General features: G+C 39.8%; 2 protein-coding genes across 14 annotated transcripts in view; one reads left to right on the top strand and one right to left on the bottom strand.

Annotated features, from left to right (window-relative positions):
• Nucleotides 1-14083, bottom strand: part of NUDT6 (nudix hydrolase 6) — a 59270-nt gene extending 45187 nt beyond the window's left edge. The window contains exons 1-4 of one of the 4 annotated variants that reach the window (XM_070386480.1): nt 13802-13940; nt 13420-13514; nt 9170-9373; nt 695-750 (exon numbers count right to left, since the gene is read on the bottom strand). In XM_070386480.1, the coding sequence (XP_070242581.1) occupies nt 695-750; nt 9170-9373; nt 13420-13480 (321 nt within the window). In that variant the 5' untranslated portion in view covers nt 13481-13514; nt 13802-13940. Of the gene's footprint in view, nt 1-694; nt 751-9169; nt 9374-13419 lie in introns of all 4 variants that reach the window. The other 3 variants (XM_014479412.2, XM_070386481.1, XM_005899729.2) reach the window with 3 other exon arrangements.
• A 463-nt stretch (nt 14084-14546) lies between these two features.
• The window catches only part of AFG2A (AFG2 AAA ATPase homolog A), a 379428-nt gene continuing 367618 nt past the window's right edge, over nt 14547-26356 (top strand). For 8 of the 10 annotated variants that reach the window (XM_070386484.1, XM_070386483.1, XM_070386485.1 and 5 more), the window contains exons 1-4: nt 14547-14732; nt 20911-21032; nt 22145-22302; nt 25890-25948. In XM_070386484.1, coding sequence (XP_070242585.1) covers nt 14591-14732; nt 20911-21032; nt 22145-22302; nt 25890-25948 — 481 coding nt within the window. In that variant the 5' untranslated portion in view covers nt 14547-14590. Of the gene's footprint in view, nt 14733-14761; nt 14908-14987; nt 15131-20910; nt 21033-22144; nt 22303-25889; nt 25949-26356 lie in introns of those variants that run through there. The other 2 variants (XM_070386489.1, XM_070386490.1) reach the window with 2 other exon arrangements.

The following is a 26356-nucleotide window of genomic DNA, read 5'->3' on the forward strand; positions in this document are numbered from 1 at the left end:
CCTGAGCACCTGGACCCTGTGCTCTGTAACAAGAGAAGCCACCTCAATGAGAAGGCTGCACACTACAATGCAAAGTAGCCCCTGCTCAGCACAACTGAAGAAAGCCTGCATGCAGCAATGAAGACCCACCACAGTCAAAAAATTAAATAATCTTTGGGGAAAAAAAGAATGAAATAATGCTACTTGCAGCAACATGAATGGAACTAGAGATTATCACACTATGTGAAGTCAGAAAGATAAATACTACATGATATCATTTATATGTGGATTCTAAAATATGATACAAACTGATCTATGAAACTGAAATCATGGACATACAGAACAAACTGGTGGTTGCCATGGGGGAGGGGGTTGGGGGAGAGATGGAGGTTGGGCAGATGTACGCTTTTATACATAGAATGAATAAACAACTAGGTTCTACTTTACAGCACAAGGAACTATACTCAATATCCTTTGATAAACCTTAATGGAATAGACTATTAAAAAAGAAATGTGTATATATGTATAATTGAATCACTGCTACACAGCAGAAATTCACACATTGTAAATCAACCATATGTCAATAAAAATACTGATTGCAGTAAATAAAAAATATCTTTCTATATTTTTTAAGCATATCAAAGTTTCCACACTTTATTTTTCTCTAGATAGAAGTAAATATTTAGAAAGCAACTATAAAGAAGAAGCAACTTACTTTATTTCGATCTTGGACAACCAGTATTTTTCTAGTATTTTCATCAAATACAGCTCCTGTTGGGGGGAAAAGATAATCGAGAAATATGAATTTCATTCACCTCAGATTACTCCCACACTATTACCTGTGGTCATCTGAAGGCCTAGTTCAAATAACCACCTCATCCTTGAAGAGTTGTAAAATAACTTCAGTAAGAAACCAGTTGCTCAGTTATCTTGGGTCTTTTAATGGCTGAAAGTAACAACGATGGTTCTAGCATATGCTATCTTACAGAATAATCATTTGCATCTCCTTCTCTAGATCATCTATTCCTGATGATAGTTAAAATATTCTTTCTATTCTTTTAAGCATTTAGTGTCCAATTTTAAGTGCTTAAAAATATCCATTGAATCAATGGATTGACTTTTCCATTTTGATACTTATTCCTTGAATCACTATGTATAAACATGATCCAAATCTCAAATATCTCAACTTTCAGTTCAAGACTTCTTCCTTAAAGCCACTTAAATTCCCTTATCACATTATGTACACAACTTTATAACTTACCAATATATTGCTACAGAATACTTTTTAATCAGCAGTTTATATTTTTTAAAGTTCTAGACCATTTCTTTGATTTATTCATTCAACATATACACTGCCCAGCACACTAGGCATTTTGCTAGATATCAGGTACTCAAAATTAAGTTTTTTTCTATCCTTGGGTAATGCTAGGTCAAAAACAAAATGACACTTTAATGATCTAGGGCTTCCCTGATAGCTCAGTTGGTAAAGAATCCACCTGCAATGCAGGAGACCCAGCTTCGATTCCGGGGTCGAAAGATCCGCTGGAATAGGGATAGACTACACCCTCCAGTATTCTTGGGCTTCCCTGTGGCTCAGCTGGTAAAGAATCTGCCTGCAATGTGGGAGACCTGGGTTTGATCCCTAGGTTGGGAAGATCTCCTGGAGAAGGGAAAGGCTACCCACTCCAGTATTCTGGCCTAGAGAATTCCATGGACTGTAGTCCACAGGGTCAGAGTCAGACACTACTGAGCAACTTTTACTTAAAGATTTGCATTAAGTTTCTTTAAATGCTATAATTTAAACATTATTTGTATTTACATAATGTGGGAAGATATTGTTAAAAATATACTTTCTATTCATTCATTCAATATTAATTGAGCTCCTATATATAACACATGTAGGTTCTATATTTATAGTATATGAATTGAGATCTTTTTTTTGTGTCAGGCACGTTTCCAGTTGGTAAGGATACAGTCTCAAAGAATCAGACACAACCTAGCAACTGAACCACAAGGATACAGTGGTGAACAAAATGCCCTATCATTATGAGGCTCTTGTTTTGAGGCTGGTACGAAGTTACAAATGAAAAATAAATTATGTAGAACCTGTGTGCAAGCTAAGTTGATTCAGTAGTGTCTGACTCTTTGCGACCCTATGCACTATAGGCACCAGGCTCCTCTGCCCATGGGATTCTCCAGGCAAAAATACTGAAGTGGGTTGCCATTTCGTACTCTAGGGGATCTTTCCCACCCAGGGACAGAACCTCTGTTTCTTACTTCTCCTGCATTGGCAGGTGGATTATTTACCACTAGCGCCACCTGACGGTGCTTAGTCGCTTGGTTGTGTGCTACTCTGCAATCCCACGGACTGTAGCCCACCAGGCTCTTCTGTCCATGCAATTAATCCAGGGAAGAATACTGGAGTCAGTTGCCATTTCCTACTCCAGAGGATCTTCCTGATCGAGGGATTGAACCCACATCTCCTGTTTCTCCTGCCTGGCAGGCGAATTCTTTACCACTGCACCACCTGGGGAGCCCATATAGAACATGCTGCTGCTGCTGTTAAGTTGCTTCAGTTGTGTTCGATTCTGTGCGACCCCAGAGACGGCAGCCCACCAGGCTCCCCCGTCCCTGGGATTCTCCAGCAAGAACACTGGAGTGGGTTGCCATTTCCTTCTCCAATGCATGAAAGTGAAAAGTGAAAGTGAAGTCGCTCAGTCGTGTCTGACTCTTCAAGACCCCATGGACTGCAGCCTACCAGGCTCCTCCGTCCATGGGATTTGTCAGGCAAGAGTACTGGAGTGGGGTGCCATTGCCTTCTCCGATATAGAACATAAGGCGGTAATAAATATTACAGATGCAATACAGTAGGGAATAGATACATGTAACAAACGGAAGAACAATTTGCTCTGAAATTTAAACATCCCATTTTAGCACTTCAAAGTCAAGAAAGAAAACCACAAAGTGAGATAATTAACATTAATGTTGGCTTCTAGTAGAAAATATAAACTATAATTGGTTGAGTGAGCCTTAGGAAGCATTACTACAAACAAAGCTAGTATAAGTGATGGAATTCCAGATGAGCTATTTAAGATCCTAAGAGATGATGCTATTAAAGTGCTGCACTCAACATGCCAGCATATTTGGAAAACAGCAATGGCCACAGGACTGGAAAAGGTCAGTTTCACTCCAATCCCAAAGAAAAGCAATGCCAAAGAATGTTCAAACCAACATATAATGTCACTCATTTCACATGCTAGCAAGGTAGTGCTCAAAATCCTTCAGGCTAAGCTTCAACAGTATGTGAACTGAAAACTTCCGTATGTACAAGCTGGATTTAGAAAAGGTAGCAGAACCAGCGATCAAATTGCCAAAATCCACTGGATCATAGAAAAAGGGAATTACAAAAAAACATCTGCTTCACTAACTACACTAAAGCCTTTGACTGTGTGGATCACAACAAACTGTCGAAAATTCTTAAAGAGAAGGGAATACCAAGCCACCATACCTGCCTCCTGAGAAATCTGTATGCAGGTCAAGAAACAACAGTTAGAACTGGACATGGAACAATGGACTGGTTCAAAATGGGGAAAGGAGCATGTCAAGGCTATATATTGTCACCCTGCTTATTTAACTTATATACAGTGTGCTAAGTGCTAAGTCGCTTCAGTTGTGTCCGACTCTGTGTGACCCCATAGACGGCAACGCATCAGGTTCCCCTGTCTCTGGGATTCTCCAGGCAAGAACACCGGAGTGGGCTGCCATTTCCTTCTCCAATGCATGAAAGTGAAAAGTGAAAGTGAAGTCACTCAGTCATATCTGACTCTTAGCAACCCCATGGTACATCATGTGAAATGCCAGGCTGGATGAAGCACTCAGTCCAATTCCAGGCTCAATCAAGCTTAAGATTAAGCTTGATTTATCTTAATCTTGATAATCTTAATAATCTTAATCTTGATAATCTAAGATTAAGGGTAAAATATCAACAACCTCAGATACGCTGATGATACCAGTTTAATGGCAGACAGTGAAGAGATAAAGAGCCTCTTGAGGAGCTTGCAAAAAGAGTGTGAAAAAGCTGGTTTAAAACTCAACATTCAAAAAACTACAATCATGGCATCCCATCCCATAACTTCATGGCAAACAGCTGGGGAGAAAGTAGAAACAATGGCAGATTTTATTTTCTTGGGCTTCAAAATCACTGTTGATGGCAACTACAGCCATGAAATTAAAAGATGCTTGCTCCTTGGAAGAAAGCTATGACACAGAGTGTATTAAAAAGCAGAGAGATCACTTTGCTGACAAAAGTCTGTATAGTCAAAGCTACGGTTTTTCCAGTAGTCATGTACAGGTGTCAGCGTAGAACCACAAAGAAGGCTCAACACCAAAGAATTGATGCTTTTGAACTGTAGTGCTGGAAAAGACCCTCACAGTCCCTTGGACAGCAAGATCAAACCAGTCAATCCTAAAGGAAATCAACCCTGAATTCATTGGACAGACTGATCCTGAAGCTCCAGTATTCTGGCCAGCTGATACAAACAGCCAACTCATGGGAAAAGACCCTGGATGCTGGGAAAGATTGAGGGCAGGAGGACAAGGGGGTGACAGAGGATGAGATGGCTGGATGACATCACTGACTCAATGGACGTGAGTTTGAGCAAACTCCGGGAGACAGTGAAGGACAGGGAAGCCTGGAGTGCTCTAGTCCATGGGGTCACAAAGAGTTGGAAATATCTTAGCAACTTAACAACAAAAACAAATAATTTAACTGGACTTTATGTGAGTTTAAGGCCAAAGAAATAACCAAGAAAATCTACTCTTAATTTTTAATAATTTGTCATTACACAAATTGAACTTTTCCTTCCTTCACTATAAATGAGCCAAAAATAGCACCGGTAAACACAATGTGAGCGACCCCTGCTGGTCACAACACAGAAGCTAAATAAACCCAAAGAAACAGGGAAAACAGGGAAAAAGTGGAAACAATGACAGACTTTATTTTTGGGGGCTCCAAAATCACTGCAGATAATGACTGCAGCCATGAAATTAAAAGACACTTGCTCCTTGGAAGAAAAGTAATGACCAACCCAGACAGCATATTAAAAAGCAGAGACATTACTTTGCCAACAAAGGTCCATCTAGTCAAAGCTATGGTTTGTCCAGTAGTCATGTACAGATGTTAAGAGTTGGACTATAAAGAAACCTGAGCACCAAAGAATTGATGTTTTTGAACTATGGTGTTGGAGAAGACTCTTGAGAGTCCCTTTGACTGCAAGGAGATCCAACCAGTCCATCCTAAAGGAAATCAGTCCTGAATATTCATTCGAAGGACTGATGTTGAAGCTGAAACTCCAATACTTTGGTCACCTGATTCGAAGAGCTGCCTCATTTGAAAAGACCCTGATGCTGGGAAAGATTGAAGGTGGGAGGAAAAGGGGACGACAGAGGATGAGATGGTTGGATGGCATCACTAACTCAATGGACGTGAGTTCAAATAAACTCCAGGAGTTGGGGATAGATAGGGAGGCCTGGAATGCTGCAGTTCATGGGGTTGTAAAGAGTCAGATATAACTGAGTGACTGAACTGAAACCCAAAGAGATTAGGGATTCAATTATTGTATTAAGATGACTAGTCAGGTACTGTACTATTTTTCCAGAGAAGGCAACGGCACCCCACTCCAGTACTCCTGCCTGGAAAATCCCATGGATGGAGGAGCCTGGTAGGCTGCAGTCCATGGGGTCGCTAAGAGTCGGACATGACTGAGCGACTTCACTTTCACTTTTCACTTTCATGCAATGGGGAAGGAAATGGCAACCCACTCCAGTGTTCTTGCCTGGAGAATCCCGGGGATGGGGGAGCCTGGTGGGCTGCCGTCTATGGGGTCACACAGAGTCAGACACGACTGAAGTGACTTAGCAGCAGTACTATTTTTCATAATAATCCTGTGAGTGGTATAATTTTGAGTGCCCAACTTCACAAAGCCTTGAAGCTGATGTCCTTTCTGGGTCACAAGCAGGTACTCTCACTGTCCAGTACCTTCACCACACAATTGCCTTTTCAGAGGGCTGACATTACCATTTGAAGATCTATCCAACCATTCATTCAAGAAATATTTACTGAGCACCTAGATTATACCAGACAATGTATTTTTGCATGCATGCTCAGTTGTATCCGCTTCTCTCCAACTCCATGGATTGTAGCCTGCCAGGCTTCTCTGTACATGGAATTCCCAGGCAAGAATACTGGATTGGGTTGCCATTCCCTTCTCCAGGGTATCTTCCCGGCCCAGAAATCAAACTCATGTCTTCTGTGTCTCCTGCATTGGCAGGCAAAATTCTTTACCATTGTGCCACCCGAGAAGCTTGACACTGTGTTTAGTCTGAGGATTAAGAGGTAAACAAGACAGATAAAATATTTGCCTTCCCAGACTTCACATTATTGTGGGGACAATTAAGGACATGGTAATTTCAAATTGTGATAAGTTCTACAAACAAAAACAGAGCTGGGAACTTCCCTGGTGGTCCAGTGGCTAAGACTCCATGCTCCCAATACAGAGGACCTGGGTTTGATCCCTGGTCGGGGAACTAGATCCCACCTGCCACAACTAAGACTTCACATGCTGCAACTAAGACCTGGCATGGCCAAATAAACAAATTAAAATAAATATTAAAAAACAAAAACAGAGCTGGATAAAGGATGATGGGATTGGTAGGTGGGAGGACTATTTTATGCAGGAAGGTCAGGAACTTTTCTGAGGAGATATTTCAGCTCTAAAGAGCTCAATAAACAAAGCTCTCTGGAAGAGCACTGCAGGAAGAGAAGCCAGTAGGTTTAACAGCTCTGAGGCAGAAAGAAGCTGTTTGAAGACAGGAGGAAAGCCACAGCTTTCCAATGTAGAGGAGGAAAGATTTTTTTTTCCCTTTACTCACTTCAGCTGTGTCTGAGACCTGAGCTGAACTGACATGACAGATTAATGGATAAGAAATATGTACATTTTATTTGGTGTTAATATTACCACGTGGCCTGGGTGGAGGTCTCCACAGAAATGAAAATCTCCTCAAAGTGTTTAGACCCAGGGGCTTATGTATATACCATTCTAGGAAAGAGGGATAAATTGTGCATAAATGACCAAAGAACGAGGGCTTTGTTCTAGGGGAGATAAACGGTGAAAAAAGCGCCGAGGAACTAACTATATGGGGAAACTAGCAAAACATAATGGTTGTTTTCATAAGGTTTGTACTGACAGTGAAGAATCTGTCTGCACTGCAGAAGACATCGATTCGATCCCTGGGTTGGAAAGATCCCCTAGAGAAGGAAATGGCAACCTACCCCAGTATTCTGGCCTGGGGGATTCCATGGACAGAGGAGCCTGGAGTGCTATAGTTCAAGGGGTCGCAAAGAGTCAGACACGACTTGAGTGATTAACACTTTTTTTACTTGTTATTTCATAAGGTTTGTACAGATTTATCTCAATGTCAACTCCCCATCTCTGGTGATAATATTCTCCTCTTTATGGTAGAAAAATTTATGCCCTGCTTTTAGGTAGAAAGGGTCAGGCAGAGAGCCCTTCCTGCTCTCTCTCAATTGTCTTCACTTTGGCATATTTGAGGGTGGTATGTTCTGAATTCCTTAACCAGCTACATCTTGTAGCTTTTAACAAAAAATGTCAACTATTTTCTCTTCATCTAAAAAACTGTATCTTTTTAGAAAAATGTCTTACAGTATCTTCCGACCTCTATGGCCACTTCAAATCCTGGTTATTCTTCAAAACTCTGGTCAAGTTCCAGATTTCTCATCCCCTAAACTCCTATGGCATATCTTAACCATAATATATAGTACTTAGTTATAAACAAGTTCTTCATAGGTGACTCTTTATGCATGTATTACCAATTCTCTAGTACTAACTGGAAACTCTAATTTGAAAGTCTGTATCAACGAACTGATAATTATCTGTATGTCTTTTTAAAGAAGTGTGAGACTGTCATCAAATTTTCAAGTGGTCTTTTGAAGCAGAGAAGAATGGAAAGCTGAATTGCCTCTATTTGCTACAGGATAGTGAGACTGTGGACAGAGAAAACACTAGAAATCCTTGAGCAACTCCTTAGAATACTTTGAAGATGAGAACTACCTTTTAAAACTCTTATTAATTATATGAAGGCAAATGATGCTCTTATTAATAAATTACTAACAATACATATTGCTGCCTTGTAATAAATCACAAGCATTTTTTCCTATTTTCATTTTTCCGAAAACCTGAGAGCTTTCTTAACCCTCGTTCTCAAAGGGTCATCCTAGAGAACCAGCATCAATACCAGCAGCTGCAGCAGCAGAGAATTTATTAGAATTGCAATTTTCGGGCCGCATCTCAGACCAAATGAATTAAAAACTCCTGAGGCTGGGGCCCAGCAATCTGCTTTAACAACCCCCTCCAGGTGATTTTGATGCACTCTATAGTCTTGCCTGGAAAATTCCATGGACAGAAGAGCCTGGCGGTCTACAGTTCATGGAGTCAAAGAGAGTGAGATACAAGTGAGTAAGCATGTGCGCACACAATTTGAGAACTCCCGTCTTAGCTCAAAGCACTCAAGCTAATCACTGACTTAAAAGTCATGTTCCAATCACTGAAAAACTGGTTTGCTTCACCTTAAATTCAACTTTACAGTTTTATTATCACACAATTCATACTAACACGGTGTACCATAATGAAATGATATATTCCTGGATCCCATTAAGTGTTCCTATTTCAGTAGTGAAGTTCAAATGTCTGTGTAAAACATGTTCAAACATATCCTTTGGAAAACTAACCTTGCTTGTTCTCTGTGCTGCCCTCTGCTGATTCATAAGGCAAACTTCATCTCTTTAAAGCATTAGCTCCAGTTGGAAGATAATCATTTAATCAAATTATTCATTCCACATGAATAAAGTGCGGCTCAGATGGTAAAGAGCCTGCCTGCAATGTGGAAGACCTGGGTTCAATCCCTGGGTCGGGAAGATCCCCTGGAGAAGGGAATGGCAACCCACTCCAGTACTCTTGCCTGGAAAATCCCATGGACGGAGGAGCCTGGCGGGCTACAGGCCATGGGGTCGCAAAGAGTTGGACACGACTGAGCGACTTCACTTTCAGCTGTAAGAAGAAATCAGGTAATCCTCTAAACAATTGATTCTGATTATCTTCAGTTTGAAACTGACCTGCAACTCCCACTTGATGTGTAGCATATCCTGGTAATCTGCTGGGCCCATCTCCCAGCCACAGAGACAGCATAGATGAATCTGATTCCGCGTGATGAAAGCAGAAGCCCAGGGAAGCGGCAGGGGCAATAAATCGACTTTGGAGGATGGGAATGTGCAGCCACACCGCTACTCTACCTTCTGATCTCCATTTCTGTACTGCAGCTGAAATGCAAAAAACAGACATCTATAAATATTTTCCAGAGAGAAAACTGGAATAAATTAAAACTCAACTCTGGGTGGCACTTCCTCCAATAAGTCATATTCAAGTTCCACTTGGGGGATGGTGGTGGAGGGGGTAAGGGGGGATCCCAAAATGTCCTGTTAACATACATCAGCAGCATAATTTCCCCATTTCTTGAAGTCAATATAGTGATGATCTTTATATATCATCTGACAATACCTGACATACAATTTGTGCTCAATAATTGCAGAATGCACAAACCGATTTAAATAAATTACTGTTTCAATGCTGTTCTTTTTAACAATGAGTTTCAGTCTTTATAAATGACAACCACGGGCTTTTATTTACTGTTTCAAATATATGTGGGGTTTTTTTTTTTTGGTTTATACATTTTGAGGTGGTTAAAAATTAGCTTTGCTTTTAAATAATGTATGGTAGTTCTAGAAAATTTTGAAAATAAAATGAAGAAATCAAAACTTCACATTAGCACACAGAGACATTTAAAATTTTGACCCTTTTTCCATAAATATAATTTTGGAACTGACACACCACATATAATTTACAACATGCTTTTTTTTTTTAATATAGACATTTTGTTACCATTAAAATTCTTTAATGAACATATATTTTTAATGACTGCATAATTTTCCTCATACATTTAGGTGTACCACAAATTACTTAACTAACCTAATTTTGGACATGTAGATTGTTTGTTTAGTTCAGTTCAGTCGCTCAGTCAGTGTCTGACTCTTGGCGACTCCATGAATCGGAGCACGCCAGGCCTCCCTGTCCATCACCAACTCCCGGAGTCCACCCAAACCCATGTCCATTGTGTTGGTGACGCCATCCAACCATCTCATCCTCTGTTGTCCCCTTCTCCTCCTGCCCTCAATCTTTCCCAGCATCAGGGTCTTTTCAAATGAGTCAGCTCTCTGCATCAGGTTGTCAAAGTATTGTTATAATCTTACTTTATTATTAATTATACCATGACAAACTTTAAAATACATTTTTGGTCTTTGACTTTAAATTCTCTTTGTGACTTAAGATTGAGTTGGGGGAAAAAGATGCTAACATTTATCTGGCCCTTACTAAAATCCAGACATTTTAGATACAGTATTTTATTAAGTTCTCACAACATGAAAGGCAAGTACAGTGACCGCTAAATTTACAGGTGAAGAATACTTAACAGTTTCAGAAAAACTTCCCAGATCACTTTCTGTATCCACCATCTCAATCTTTACAATAATCCTATAAAATATGTGGAGACAGGGGAAAAGACTGGATCATTTAATGGTTAGATTCCATTCCTTCCTCTTCTACAGCCTCCGAGGTAAGCATCTCCCTGTTAAGGACCATTGTTTCTCTACTCTTTCAAAGTCAGTGTGACTAACACAGTGACAAACAACTTGGGGCCTTAATAGACTTCTTGATTTGGGGCTATGGGGTCCTGTCACATCCTTCTCACATCGAACTTTCTCTGGTATCTTCTTAAAAACTGACATAGTTACATAAAGTGAAATGCATAAATCCTAAGCGAACATTTGAGTTTTGACCTATGCATTCACTTGTGTAGTCCACATTCCAGTCAGGATTACAGATTTCTATCACCACAGGAAGTTCCCAAGTCCTCCTTTCCAATCACTCTAATCAAGGGAAAAAGCTGAAGCTCTGAAAGTTTAGGGGAAAAAAGTTCAGAAAAAAAGTTCTGAAAAAGCTGAAGCCACTTGTTTACTATTTTTTATCTTCACACTCTGACTTGGAGAATCTGTCCACTCCCACTGCTTCAGCTAACAACTATACAAGGATGCTTGCCCGGTCCTGATCTCACTGAACACTGAATTTTGCTGCTCTCCAGCTGCTCTCATTTTCTGAAGGCTGCTGCTTCAAACTTCTTCATACCTGTATTCAAAACTGACTCCTACAGCCATCCTCAAGTAGTTTTTATTTACCGGTATACTTCTGGCTCCAATGCTCAAAGTCTAAGAATCATTTTTAAAATCTTTTTTTTTCTCTTTTTTCGCTAATAAACTTTAATGATTTTTCCTCCTGTCCCTCATTCCTTAGCTCAAATATATTCTTCAAAGTGAGCTCACATACTACCTCTTTGACAATAAGCTTTCCCTAAATGGTTTCCAAATGTGAACTTAACTCCTCTAATAGATTTATTAGAACTTACTACACAATGCCTAATGACATCTTTTGTCATTTATTTTTCTAGTCCTAATATTCTATGGACAGAGGAGCCTGGCGGGCTACAGTCCATGGGGTTGCAAAGAGTTGGACACGACTGAGCACGCACACACAATATTTTGTGCATCTGCAGTCCTCCAGGTTAACATGATATTATGCTTGGGCTCAATTCACATTTATTAAATGACTGACTTGTGTAAAGTTACACAGCTAGTTGAGTAGCATAGCAAGGATCAGAATCAGCGTTATTTCCCCACTTACGCAGATATTCGTGAAGCTTAATAACACAATACGTCTTCACCTAAATTTAGTTGTCTATAACAGGAACAGTAAAAGAACAGACCTCACGTGCAAAGGTGCAAAACAACTATTGCTAATACATTTATATACAATCAGTTCTATTTGCTTGAAAAGAAAGAACAGATTTAGACATCCTATCAGGCTTTCTTCTCAGATTATTTATTTCAGTTTCTTTTTACAGGCAACATCATTCAGTTTTGTTTGACTCAATAACAAAAAAACCAGCAATGGTTCTTACAGTGCAGCAAGAACAAATTCTAGAGCCAGGAGAAGTTAATCTGTCTGTTAGTACCATCATCTTCGAAATGCGGATAATAGTAGTAAATATCAGGTTATAAGGACTAAATGAGTTAATAATTTTGAAGTCCTTAAAAACAGTATCCAGCACCTAGTGAGTATACTAGGATTTTATTTTAAAAGTATGTAAGACTTCAGAGTTTATAAATTAGTCTCATGTAATTTATCTTTGATGACCATACCTATCCAGTAAAGTAATTAGAGCTGGCATTATTCACATAAGCAACCTAAGGGGCAGATATTTTCAGTGGTGATTATCCTAACGCCTGGTTAAGCATGTGGCAGAATGTGGGACTTGAAACCTGGTCAAAGAGAAAGAAAGCCACTCAGTCGTGTCCGACTCTTTGCAACCCCATGGACTATACAGTCCATGGAATTCTCCAGGCCAGAATACTGGAGTGGGTAGCCATTCCCTTCTCCAGGGGATCTTCCTAACCCAGGTCTCCCAAGTTGTAGGTGGGTTCTTTACTAGCTGAGCCACCAGGGAAGACCGAAACCTGGATGTGACACCAAATCCAACCCACTTTCTGCTTTGCCTTCCTGATTGAGGTAGAGCTTTAATCACTAACAAGTAACAAGTGTGTACAATAAACACCTGTGTCTACCCACACATATTACACAGATTTGATTCTCCTACCGTTAACCCTGTTGGCAGTTAACAATTGTTCCCGAATAGGAGAGAAAATAAGGTGAAGGGGTAAATAGTTTCGAAATGAAGATAGTTAAAGATTAAAACAACTAGCTCAATTACATTTCCATAGATGCTCACTCGCCATATTGCTCCACAGGATAAAGATCTCAAGTTTCCTTTTTAATGAGAGAAGAGGAATTTTTCATGCCTTGCTCTCAATTTGATCGTAAGGACCCTTGGGCAGCTTGAAAAACCGGCTGCTCCACCAAATTATGGGCCCTCAAAGCGAAGGCTCCTCTATCCAAGTTATCTTTTCTATCAGTGGACTCAAGGTTCAAAAGTGGTGAGTTTTCCTACCGAAGACTGAAACCACTCCATCAATCTCCCCGGTTAATCACAAAAAGCAACCAGCTTTTTATGAAATAGACGCAAACTAGTTCACAGGCTCCACAGCTCCTGACCCAACCTGTGTACAATACGACCACTCAACCTCCCAGCCTATTCACTGGCCACCACCTGTACTAGGAAGCGACAGTTTTGTCCTAGGCAAAGTGCCCGGCAGAACCAAGGGTCGGTAAATGTCAGTAAATAATAATAATATTAACTAACGTTTACTAAGCGGTAAGTATGTGGCGGAAACTCTGCGAGGCACTTGATACGCGTTATCCATTTCATCCCTCAGCAATTCCACGAGTTCCTATTACCTGGTTTTACGGATGAGAAAATGGTGGTTTACACAACTTGGCTCGAGGGTACACACTAGAAAAAAGACCCGAAACAACGGCTGCAGATGCCAGAGTCTGAGCTCGTTACTGTTTCACCCAACCGCCTCAGAGACCTCCCCGCCAAGGGCACAAGAACGAAAGGCAGAAAACAGGTGCGGGTCACGCATGCCCTCTCCTTCCCTCGGGCGCGACTCGGGAATGGGGACCGCTGTTACTTCAGGAGAAAGACTCAGCAGCCCGGAGAGCCTCGGACCAGGCGCACTTGCCCTGCAAGGCCCTCTGGAAGGCGACCGGGTCCAGGCGGTCCAGAGCGTCCAGCCTCCCCAGGCGCACGGAGACGCCTCCGAATCTGTCCAGCTCTCCCCGCAGCTCCTCAGCTCCCAAAGGGGAGTCCCGAGCGCAACTCGAACCCCCCGCCGACCAGCGGGGCCCTGCACCGAGCACCGCGCGGCGGGCCAGAGCCAGCACCACACGCCAGTAGCTCCCCCTCAGGAGTGGCGGCATTTTAGCGCCGACCCTCGTTCCTCACGCGGACGCTCCAAATCACTCAACCCGCGTGACCTGGAAAAGAGGGAGCTACCGTAAGTTTTAGAAGAGTGCCGCCCAGGGTTACCTCTTCGCAGAGGAGACGGCGAAGTCCAGTCGACCGGTTCATCTCAAGAATATGCCCAGATCCAGTAAAGCGGGAGAAACTTTCCCACCACTGCCCTCCCACCCCGATCCACCCCAGCACCTCCCACCCCCAGTTTAATTCAACAGAGATTTGTGCAGGATTAGGGAAGGCGGCGGAAATACGAAAAAAGTCCTGTTTTTAAGGAATTTACAATCTAAAAGAACGTTCCGTTCACCTAATCTGTTTTCCTTGGCCATTCAGGAACTCTTCAAAGACCGCGAATTCTGAAGAAGCTCGGTTCTCCTGCTCTTACTGCGCTGCACTCAGGGGATTACGGCTCGGGACGGAGCCTTGCTGGCTTCTGCCCCGGAAGTTTTTCTCTCAGAGAAGCGCGCACGTTGAGCCGGCTTTACCGCTGTTTCTTTCAGGCTGCCTACGGATCATGTCGTCCAAGAAGAACAGAAAACGGCTAAACCAAAGCGCCGAGAATGGTTCTTCGGCATCCGCTGCTTCGTTTTCTAAAGGGGCCACAGCTTCTGCCGTGGCGCCCGGGACTCTGGTGGTGATCAACTTCTTAGAAAAGGGTAAAGAGTTCTGAGTGGGAGACCCGAGGCCGAGGGGGCGCCGTCTGAGAGGACCGAAAACCTAGCGATTCTGCCTTGAGGTGTAGAGGTTTTTAAAAATTGAGCGAGGCAGAAGTGTGAGAGCGTAAAGAAGTCTGTAAAATAACCGAAGTCGCCCCTGCACTGGAGAAGTTAGGTAGAAATAACTTATCAGTGCCTAAGTCAAGCTTTTTTGTAAATTGCCTTGAATTTCTAGTAAGTTGCACTTGAAGCAGCTTTGCGTTAAGATTAACGGCATCTCTAACTGCAAAATCGTTCGTATCTAGCGAGGATAATATACGAAAGCTCTGAAATCTATTTCTGTAACAGTGCGGATTCGTCCTTTCTAAGAGACGTTCATGTGCCTTTAAAACCGAAAGGTATCTTTTTTCTTATCACACAGGTTCTGGTATTTAACAAATAGGTGTTAATTGCGCGCGGTTGTTAGCAGTAGGTTGGGTATTTCAGGTATATATCTCATTTACTCTTCTCAGAGCTTTGGGAGATGAGTACTATATTATTACGGTCATTTTACAGAGAAAAATTAACGCGATTCGCTTCGCCCCCAGGTTACACAGGTACTAACTAAATGGCAGAGACTTTTTAGAGTCCACATGTATTTGACTGTAAAGCCATTGAGCTACATCCCAACAACCTTGACTTGGAAGAACGGATTTAGTTGGTATAGCTTTTAGCAGGCTTGACCTCGTGGCAAAAATTTATGTCTGTTGCAGACCCTAAAGACAGTCTTTCAGTTGACGTAGTGTTTTCAGTCTCTCTTGGGATCAGAGGACAACTTGCTCTGTCCTGCATATTCAGTCCTTTTTTCGACTGGATTTTTCCCATTGGCATTTAAACCTGCTGATACTTTCTTTCATCTTAAAAGCTCCACACCCTCCATTCCAAGACTTATTAAATGGAGCCATCTCTGCCTCCTCAGCTCTTACTTATTCCTTGAGAGTGAAAGTGAAGTCGCTCAGTCGAGTCCGACTCTGGGCGACCCCAATGACTGTAGCCTACCAGGCTCCTCTGTGCATGGGATTTTCCAGGCAATAGTACTGGAGTGCATTGCCATTTCCTTCTCCAGGGAATCTTCCCGACCCAGGGATCGGACCTGGGTCTCCCACATTGTAGACAGACGCTTTACCATCTGAGCCACCAGGGTAGTCATATTTATTTATTCCTTAGGCCATTCCTATTTGACATCCATCCCAGTATTCCATGGAAACTGCCTGCTCCCTGATCTCTGATTATCCCCAGGTTGGAAATCCAGTGGATGGTTTTCATTGCTTATTTACCTCAGCAGCTTTTGGTATTGCCAGCCGTTTCTGTTTTCTTGAAATACTTTGGTTTTTTTGACTTAAATGTCATCAAACTCTCCTAGTTTTTCTCCCTCTCTTGGTTGGCACTTCATCAGTTTCCTTTTCAGGTTGCTTTCTTCCGCCTGATGTAGAAGTTCCTTTATTCTTAGCCCTAAACTCTCTTTCTCTCTATAAAATTTTTTTTTCTTTGGCAAGTTCATCCAGTGCCCAGAGTTTTCCATTTACACTCTTGTTATTTTTAGATTTATATTTGTAATTTGTTTCTGAGTCTTGATTCAGTGGTCTTGTAGACCAGTGCTTCTCACACTCTGTAGGGAAAGTTTAAAAATTCCCGACATGTCACAGGTCAGCACTTTTGTAAAATACGATAAAAGTAAATTACTGGAAAAATAAGTTAAAAAAATAATTTTTATTAGATTCAACAGATGTAGAATTACTCTGTCAAATTACAATAAAAAGTACTTAGTGCATATCCTTATTTTCTGAGGTAAGTACCTCTCATGAACAAAGAGTTCGTGGACCACGATCTTTTTTTTTAACTGAAATATAGTTGATTAACAATATTATATTAGTTTCAGATGTAAGTCATATCACTTTTAAATACATTGGGAAACGATCACTGTGATGAAGTCTAGAAACCATCTGTCACTATCCAAAGTTGTTATAGTATTATTGACAATATTCCTTATGCTGTGCGTTAATTCTCTGTAACTTATTTATTCAATACTTTATAACTGGAAATTTGTACTTCTTATTCCCCTTCTTTTGCTCAGCCACCCCCACCTTTCTCCCATTTCAGAAACACATTTCTTTGTGAATTGGTTTCTGTTTATATTTTTGTTTTTAGATTCCACATGTAAGTGAAATCATATGATACTGGTCTCTGACTTATTTTACTTGGCATAATATCCTTTAGATCCATCCATGTTGTTGCAAATGGCAAGATTTCATTCTTTTTTTAAATTGTTGAGTAATATTTCAATATGTATAAATGTTCTTTATGTATTTTGAATGTTAATTCCATATCAAGTTATCATTTGCAGATATCTTATTTCATTCAATAGGCAGTCTTTTTGTTTTGTTTGATGGTTTCCTTCATTGTGCAAAAGCTTTTTAGTTAGATATAATCTCATTTATTTTTGCTTTTGTTGCCTTTGCCTCAGGAGAAAGATCCAAAAAATATTGCTAAGACTAACTTCAAGGAATTTACTGCATTTGTTTTTTTCTAGGAGTTTTATAGTTTTGGGTCTTACATTTAAGTCTTTAATCCATCTTGAATTTATTTTTGTAAGAAAGTGATTCAGTTATTTCTTTTGCGTGTAGCTGTCCAGTTTTCCCAACACCAACGATTGAAGAGTTTGTCTTTTCCGCATTATATATTCTTGCCTCCTTTGTCATTGACTACTTATCTGTATATGTGTGGGTTCATTTCTGGGCTTTATATTCTGGTCCACTGACCTATGTGTCCATTTTTGTACCACTACCATACTGTTTTGATTACTATAATTTGAAATCAGAGAGTGTTCTACCTCCAGTTTTGTTCTTTCTCAAGATTGCATTGGCTATTCTAGTTCCATTCGAATTTACGATTATTAGTTCTACTTCTGTGAAAAATGCCACTGGTATTTTGATAGAGATTACATTGAATCTGTAGATTGCTTTGGGTAGTATAGACATTTTAACAGTATTAATTCTTCCCCAGTTCATGAGCACAGTGTATCTTTCCATTTATTTGTGTCTTCAATTTCTTTCATCAGAATCTTACAGTTTTCAGAGTAAGAAGTCTTTCACCTCCTTGGTTAAATTTATTCCTAGGTATTTTATTATATTTGATGCAGTGATAAATGGGATTTTTTTTTTTTTTTTTTAATTCATGATCCCCACTTTGAATATAGCACTGTGCTATACCTCTTCTTTGGAATTTTTCAAAGATACTTCAGGACTGACCTTGTGAACTGGTACTTCTCCAACAAAATAAATGAGCTCTGTTCAGTCTTTTTCACTGTAAAATTCAGAAATCTCAGATTCACCCTTGACACCTCTCTCTTAAATCTCACATTATCCAGTCCACCATCAAGTCCAGTTTACTAGCTAAAATTTTTCCCATGTTACACTTCTGCATTCCTTTCCCACTGCTTCAACGTTAATCTCAGACACCATCCTCTCTCACCTGAACTACTACACTGATTGCTCCTTTCTAATTCCTTTTCCACTCTGCAGACAGAATGATCTTTTAAATAAAATAAAATCTTAAAATAAAAATCCTGTCACGACTCTGGCCTAACTTTTCTCTACTAACTGGCCTCCAATTACTGTCCGATTGAAGACCAGGAACTTGATACAGCCCACTGCCCTAGGTGGTCTTGACCTTCCTTACGTGGCTTTCTGTTGTCTCCCACCACTCTGTCTACACTTTCCCCTCAGAGGCACAGTGCTGTCTTCTGTCAAGGATCTCTGTACATGCTGTTCTCTTTAGTCAGAATTGTCTTTTATTTCTTCCCCTCTTCATTTAATTAATTTTACTCTTCCTTCAGACGGATGTAAACATTATTCCTGGAAAAAAAACATTCTTTGATTCTTCTAAGTTAGGTCTGATCCCACATTATAGGCTCTCTTAGCACTCTTAGTTGGTATTTCATTACATTAATCTTAGTTTATAATTATACAGTTATTTAGTGATTGTTAATAGTTCATATTCGGTTAAGTTATATGTTCCATGACAAAGACTGTGTCTGCTTTTGTCCACCTTGTATCTCCAGTGCCTAGTGTAGTATTTGCCTTAGAGTGGGCACGTGCTGTTTGCTGAATGAACAAATAAAGGGTAGATGGTTGTTTGAAATTACCTTTACTATCTCACTAGTTAATCTGCCCCATAAGGTGCTCAATAAATTAGTAGGGAAGTGGATGTGTGGATGTAGAGATAGAAAGAATTGGAGGAATGAGGACTGGTGAAGGGAATTGTGCAGTTAACAGTAGGTAAGCAGAGAATACGATGGAAATGTATTAGGAAATAAGGCCAGTGGATGGGAATTTGAATGCATTGGTGGTGGGGAGAAATGGAGGTATTTGAGAAGTGTGTGATGTATCAAATCTTGGTTCAGGGTAGGATGGAGGGAAGAGAGAAAGAAAACTTAAAATCTTGTCAGGGACTGAGTACCTCTGCAAGGTAATTATCAAGAGGGAAGGGTAATTCATTGAAGTTTCCTTCGTAACGAGAGAATTGGCAGAAACTGAACATTACAAGGTTATCAAACAGGATGCTTTGCTGTTACTGTTGTGTAAACTGTGTAAGAGACCTGGTGCTCATAGGAAAGTTGAATTTCTTTTCAGTCTCTCATTATAAAAAATGGTTATTTTATGATCACTCTTGTTAATCTTAGCCCTGGAAGATGCTTTGTTTTTCTATATTTGTGCATCTTATGACAGAGGGAAAATAAAAGTGTTGGGAAGTTACTTTGCAGTGGCAAAAAAATGATGTAAATCAAACCTCATGGTGTTGCTTTTGTTGACTTAGTTTCTTTTTAATTACAAAAGATCTGTCTTTCTGATTATGGAGGAACACAAATACTAGTCAGAGCTCTCTGATTATGATATATGTGACTATAATAAGTTTTATAATAAAGTTTGTGACAGGCATCGTAAGTGCTAGCATGGATTTTGTGCTGAAAAGAAAAACACTGTATACTTATCTCGGAGGAGGCAATGGCACCCCACTCCAGTACTCTTGACTGGAAAATCCCATGGATGGAGGAGCCTGGTAGGCTGCAGTCCATGGGGTCACTAAGAGTCGGATAGGACTGAGTGACTTCACTTTCACTTTTCACTTTCATGCATTGGGGAAGGAAATGGCAACCCACTCCAGTGTTCTTGCCTGGAGAATCCCAGGGACGGGGGAGCCTGGTGGGCTGCCATTTGTGGGGTCGCACAGAGTCGGACATGACTGAAGTGACTTAGCAGCAGTAGCAGTATACTTATCTACTGGATCCTTTCTTATCATGGATATTTATTATGCAGGCGAACTCTGTATTTGATGAACTTCTAGGCAGTGGAGTTTACAAAGATGAGTATGACCCAGTTCCTGCCCCCAAAGCAGTATATAGTTTAAAGGAAAGTCGAATTGTAAAATGAATGTTATGATGGTAAGTGCTAGTATCAGACAATATAAGGTTCTGGGAGATGAGAGGAGGGGCAGCCTGAGGGAGTGGGTGGGCAGAGCTGGAGATGTTAGCACATCATTTTCAGAGATTTTGTAATTGGACTGAATTGCAGGCCCTTCTCTGGCCAAAAGTTGAAAGCACTAATGGTCATTTGAGCCAGTGTGTCTTCGCCTAAGAAACAAGACCTGTGTTATGGTTATCCATGTGTTCTTGGGAATAGAAAGGAAAATGTCTGATTGCTGTCCTGTGCATCAGAAGTGGAAACATAACTTTATCTTCTGGAGCCAGATTATGTGCCATTTCCCCAGTTCAAGCCTTTTAGTACTAGTAGCCAAGTCAACTTAGAATTTGTAATAGAAGTTCAGAACGCAAGTATGAAAAGCCCTATTGCAAGTATGTTCAGTTAGTAATGAAATTAGAGATTTTTAAAAAAATAATGAAAACTAATAGCTACCTGTAAAATATCCTTTTTTAGTTAGCATTCATATTGTCAGTGGAACCTCACCAAGGCTTGGTTTTAAGTCTGCTAAAATAAAGAGGGTTCGAAAAATAGTTTCTCCAGGGTATGGTAAGTGCATTCATGTAGTAATGTAGATTAAGGATTTTTATTTAGTCCAAAAGAAATCTTGCTTTAACTTCAGTTACAGAATACTGTGAAAATAATTTTCTTCTTCTTGGTAGATGACAAAGTTCCTAAAGCATTCCAGAATTCTCTTGTTCAACTTGGACTCAATACCATGAAGTCTGCAAATATTTGTATCGGTCGACCAGTGTTGCTTACCAGTTTGGATGGAAAGCAGGAGGTAAGAGTCCTTTTCATGTCCTTACTTTAGAATTATTTGAGATGTTTTTGATTTTCAACACAAGCACTGATAATTGAAAAGCTATATCTTACAAGACCCTCACATCTGTATAAACTTCTCCTTTCTATAATACCCTGGGAGTTGTAGCTCTTAAGTGTCATGATGTGGAGAAGCCTTTCCCCCAGAGGTAGTGATACACTAACAGCCCTATATTTTTCTGTGAGTTGTATTTCCTCACAGAAATGTTATTTTGGGTCATTTGTTTCATATGTAAATATTTGATTACCCTCTGTTTGTCCTTGCAGCCATTCATCATACCTGAGACTCTTAAGTCCAGGATCTTCCTTGAATCATTTTTGGCAGCTTGGCTTTCTTCCTCTGCCTCTGCCATGTCTTCTGCTGCTGCTTCATCAGTCAGTGTTCTCTCAACCAGTGGGGTCCTCTGGAAATATTTTGTAATCTCATATCTGCTGATGGCATGTCTCTCATTCCTTTTGTTGTCCTGGGCTTATACTGTAAAGAATCCTTTACTGTGTTTTGTGGAAGAGAAGACTATAAATGCATAAGCTCAGCCCACTAATCTGGAGCTAGAAACCTTCTCCCTAGAACATAAGTCTGATGAGATCCAGGTTCCCAGGGAGCTCTTGTGCTGGTCCTCCCTGTTTCCTAGATGTAGTTTATGCTCCAGACTGAATTACCTTACAGTTAGCTTGCCTTCAGTATTTTTTCTTATCTTCTTCTTATCACCTGTTAACATCTTATCTCTTCCTGAAACCAACTCTCAGTTCTTCCACCATTTTCCCTGTGGGATTACCCCTAATCCACCAAAAAAAGGTGTAATATTTATCAGTTCAGTTCAGTCGTAGAGTCGTGTCTGACTCTCTGTGACCCAGTGAACTGCAGGATGCCAGGCTTCCTTTCCTCACCAACTCCCAGAGCTTGCTGAAACTCAATAGTTTTTTGTAGTTTGTATCCCATAGTATCTCCTGTGGGGCAAAGACTGTGTTTTGCAGAGCCATGTACTTGACTGTGCTTAGTTTTCTTTCTTGTAAATTAATGATATTCTACAAATACGTATTTTCTTATTTTTCTGTTTCCTCTGTTCTGGGCAGGTCTATACAGCCTGGCCTGTGGCAGGATTTCCTGGAGGCAAGGTTGGCCTGAGTGAAGTGGCACAGAAGAACGTGGGTGTGAGGGTTGGTGATGCCATCCATGTCCAGCCTGTTTTGGGTGCTGTGCTGCAGGCTGAGGAACTGGACGTGGCTCTCAGGTTTGTCTCTTGTTGGTGGTGATTGTCTGGATTAGTGCTGCCCGGTAGAAATATGACGAGTCAAATGTGAACCACACGTGTAATTTTGCATTTTCTAGTAGCCACATTTAAAAAGTGAAGAGAAAGTAATTGTATATTTTATTTAATCAATATATAAAATTTTATTTGAACTTATACTAAGTAAAAAAAATTATTAACAAGATTTTTCATTCTGCTTTTCAAACTGAGCCTTCAAAATCCACTGTGTTATGTTACCTTTGTAGCACATCTCAGTTTGGGCTAGCCGCGTTCTTGGCACTTGATAGCCAGAAGTGTTGAGTGGCTAGTGACCTACTGTATCAGACAGCACAGACTAGATGGGTGTTATGTCATTTATGGACTACAGGCTCTCTAATGTCCTGTGATTACAGTGTGCTCTGACATTTTAGGTAAGAGGAATTATTATTGGTGGATATTTAATGGTGATTTTCTCTCATGGTTTGTGGTGTAATCAGGGCTTCCTGTCTTACAATTGTAAAGACAGTAGTAGATTACTTTGAGTAGGCAAGAAACAAGTTTTAATTAAGACTGCTCAAGCAAAATATGTGATTGTGTATTTTAACTCACTGGTTATTCAAACCAATAAAATAGTTATATCTATCATATTTTTAAGTAGTCCCCTATGAAAGACTATCGATGTGGTTAAAGTATATCACCCACCGTCTTGAACGTTCTGTATCTATTAGGGTTTTTACTCAGTTTGCATATACAAGTCTTACCAAAATTTGTTTAAAAAAAATCTTTTAATACTTTAATAGCATGTTTATAAAATTTTGGAGGATTTTATATTATGTTCTGGAATCACAAAACATTTTTCAATCATTAGCTTGATTTTGAAATGTTTTCTTCACTTTTGCTACTTTTGTAGATCCCAAGCTTAAGCTTTGGCCTATTTTTCTTTTTAAAAACAGGAAAATATCTTCAGTGCATTTTATAACATTTGGTGAGCAACAAAGTAAAAGGCAGAAAGGAAACGAGAACACAACATATGTTGAGCACCAATCATGTGCTAGGACACAAGTGCATACACTTTTCCCATTTTTCTTCCCTCATTTAATCCTCTAAATATCCTGCAAGGTATCCATGTTTATCCATTTTTACAGGTGAGAGAATGGGCTCAGTGAGAAGTAACTTGCTCATTATTTTATGGTAATTTTTTAATTAACTCAGGTTAAATGGGATTAATCTCTAGACTGTTCTAAAACAGTCCTTTGCTGCTGCTGCTAAGTCACTTCAGTCGTGTCCAACTCTGTGCGACCCCATAGACAGCAGCCCACCAGGCCCCACTGTCCCTGGGATTCTCCAGGCAAGAACACTGGAGTGGGTTGCCATTTCCTCCTCCAGTGCATGAAAGTCAAAAGTGAAAGTGAAGTTGCTCAGTCGTGTCCGACTCTTCACGACCCAATGGACTGCAGCCTACCAGGCTCCTCCGTCCATGGGATTTTCCAGGCAAGAGTACTGGAGTGGGGTGCCATTGCCTTCTCCAAAACAGTCCTTTTGTCAGTTATCAGTTGACTGGATATTCAGTTACAAGTGTGACCTCTTGAGGGCGCAGCAGTCTTAGGTGATAACAGGTACCTATTATAGAGGGACTTTATATGTATTAAATGGAAGCTTTTTTTTTTTAAAGAATCTTGTGTTTTAAATGTGGCAGCAGAACTCAAACAAGAAACTTAATTTTAGTAAGAAAAATTAGTAATTTTTGTCTGCTGCTTAAATCCTTCAGGTGTTATCTGAAAAATTTTATTACTAGTGTTAGAGCTCCTTCTAGTGGAAATGATTTTATCTGCACATTCTTTTTTTTAAAAGCAAAACTGTTTATTTTTACATATTTTACATATTTGCAAATATTTTCTATTCAAAGTTTAATAAGTAAAAACAGTCTAAGTAGTTTCAGAGTTCTATAAACAAGTAAATTTAAGTATTTAAGGAAATACATACAGTTTCCTCTTTATACACACATTTGATTCATGAAATTTTCTCCTTGTTTTTCTTTTTTATTTGAATAAATAAAAAAATCAAATCATCATTTGCAGTAGTTATGTTACATGAAGTTGCCACAAATACTGAACCATTGCTTGGCGGGGGGTGAGTGTGTGTGTGTGTGTGTGTGTAACATGTTTAAACATATGAAAATGTATATGTTTGTTTAACATATATAAATATATGAAAATATATATCTTACATAGATTATAATTTATAACTTATAACTCCCTGAACAACCCATTCTTGTAGATTGTATTTTCTTTACTTTAGAAAAGATAAGTGGCTAAGAAGCATTAAGTGACTTGCCTGAGGTCACCCCATTAAGAGGTGCCAGAGTTAGGATTCAAACCCCCCTCTACCTGGTCCTGGAGCTGCAGCTTTTTGCTGTATATTGTACTGCTCCCTTCCCTCCCCAGCTTCTGTCCTCTGGTCACCTCTGAATGAGAGTTGAAATAGAGGCTTTTTTTTAACCTCAGCTGGGAAAGTGTTGGGTAACTCACATTTTTGCCTGTTCTGTTCTCTTTCACAAATGTCTGGGAAAGCCCCGCTAGTATTGCTTTTGGGGTTACAAACATATTTTAGCAAGTAGATGAATTTGCACATGGAATCCTCAAATAAGTTTGTATCAGTTTTCCCTGATAATGTGATTGAGATCATGGCTTAGATTTGAACCACATGGGCCTGCTAATATACCTTTTCCTGAGCTAAACCATTCTCCCTCTGTGATCTCTGTCAGAATTCAGCAGCCATAGGCTGCTTCTCCTGATACTGACTGCTTACACATGGAGGTGGAAAAATGCATGTTCTGAGAACTCTCCAAGGATGTGTTTCTTTACAAGTGTAATGATTTTTAGTCATACTTTTGTAATCAAACAAGCAGTCTTCCTGGAAAACACAGTAATTGGTCAGAAGAAGGTGTTTTCATTTTTTTAGGCATGCCCTTTCTCTTGAATAAACTTCCATTGTACCATTACCTTGCTTTTTTCTTACCTCTTCAGATAATATACTCTATAGGATTTAAATTTCCTTAAAGGTAATTTATAAATGATTCAAAGAGAATAAAGTAAGCTATTAATAAAAGCCTTTATCCAAGCTGGGCAAGTTCAGAAAGGGAAATGATTGAGGCCAGTGGTTTTTTAAAAATGTTTTTGGCTATGATACACAATGAAAAACACATTTTTCATTTTAATTTATTGTACATATACTACATCCAGAGATGTAGTGCATAAATGTACACCACATTTGTACATGTATGTGTGTGCTCAGTCGCTTGTACATATATGCACCTGAGTATATGGGGGGGGTGTGTGTATAAGTGATACGTAAGATAGTAAAAAAATATTGATTTAGGCTTCTAGGAAACTAAATTACAAATGATTTCATGGCTGTAAGATGTATCTGAAAAGTATAAATCATTCTAAAATTGTATAAATTTTTTCTAGGTTGTAAACTAATGATTTTCTTGATTAGGTCTGCGTTATCACTGTGTACATGGCATTTTATATTACATTTTAGTTTCTGGTGTACTTAATGCTGATTTTTATTTCTCCCACCCTTCACAGTGACAAAAATGCAGATATTAATGAAGAACAACTGGCTGGTTGTATTTTGAGAAAACTAGGTGAGATGTATTTTTAATAGTTTTCTAAATTTTGAAAAGCAAGGCAGCAGCAAATAAACTAATGTGTCTTCTAGGTCTTGTGTGCATAATACTTTTCTTTGAAATAGGGTAGAGAATATTCTTTCCAATGAATTAATGTCCCTTTGAGATAGGGATGTAGTCTCTCTCCTTCCCCCCACCCACCCCTCAGCATTAACTTCAGCTGCTGTGTAATTGACTGATAGTTGAGCTGTGGAGAGAACATATGACTTAACCTGTGAACAGTGGTGGTAGAACTGAAACTTTTAACCCTTGAGCTCTGTTCTTTTCAGTGAGGAATGTTGGAGTGTTAGTTTAGGTGTGCCATCTTAGGTTGGTTCATTGCTGAACATGGAATGCCTGGCCATATGGGGATATAGTTGATAGAAT

Source organism: Bos mutus, chromosome 17 (genome assembly GCF_027580195.1).
Source record: "Bos mutus isolate GX-2022 chromosome 17, NWIPB_WYAK_1.1, whole genome shotgun sequence".
Lineage (NCBI taxonomy): Eukaryota > Metazoa > Chordata > Mammalia > Artiodactyla > Bovidae > Bos > Bos mutus.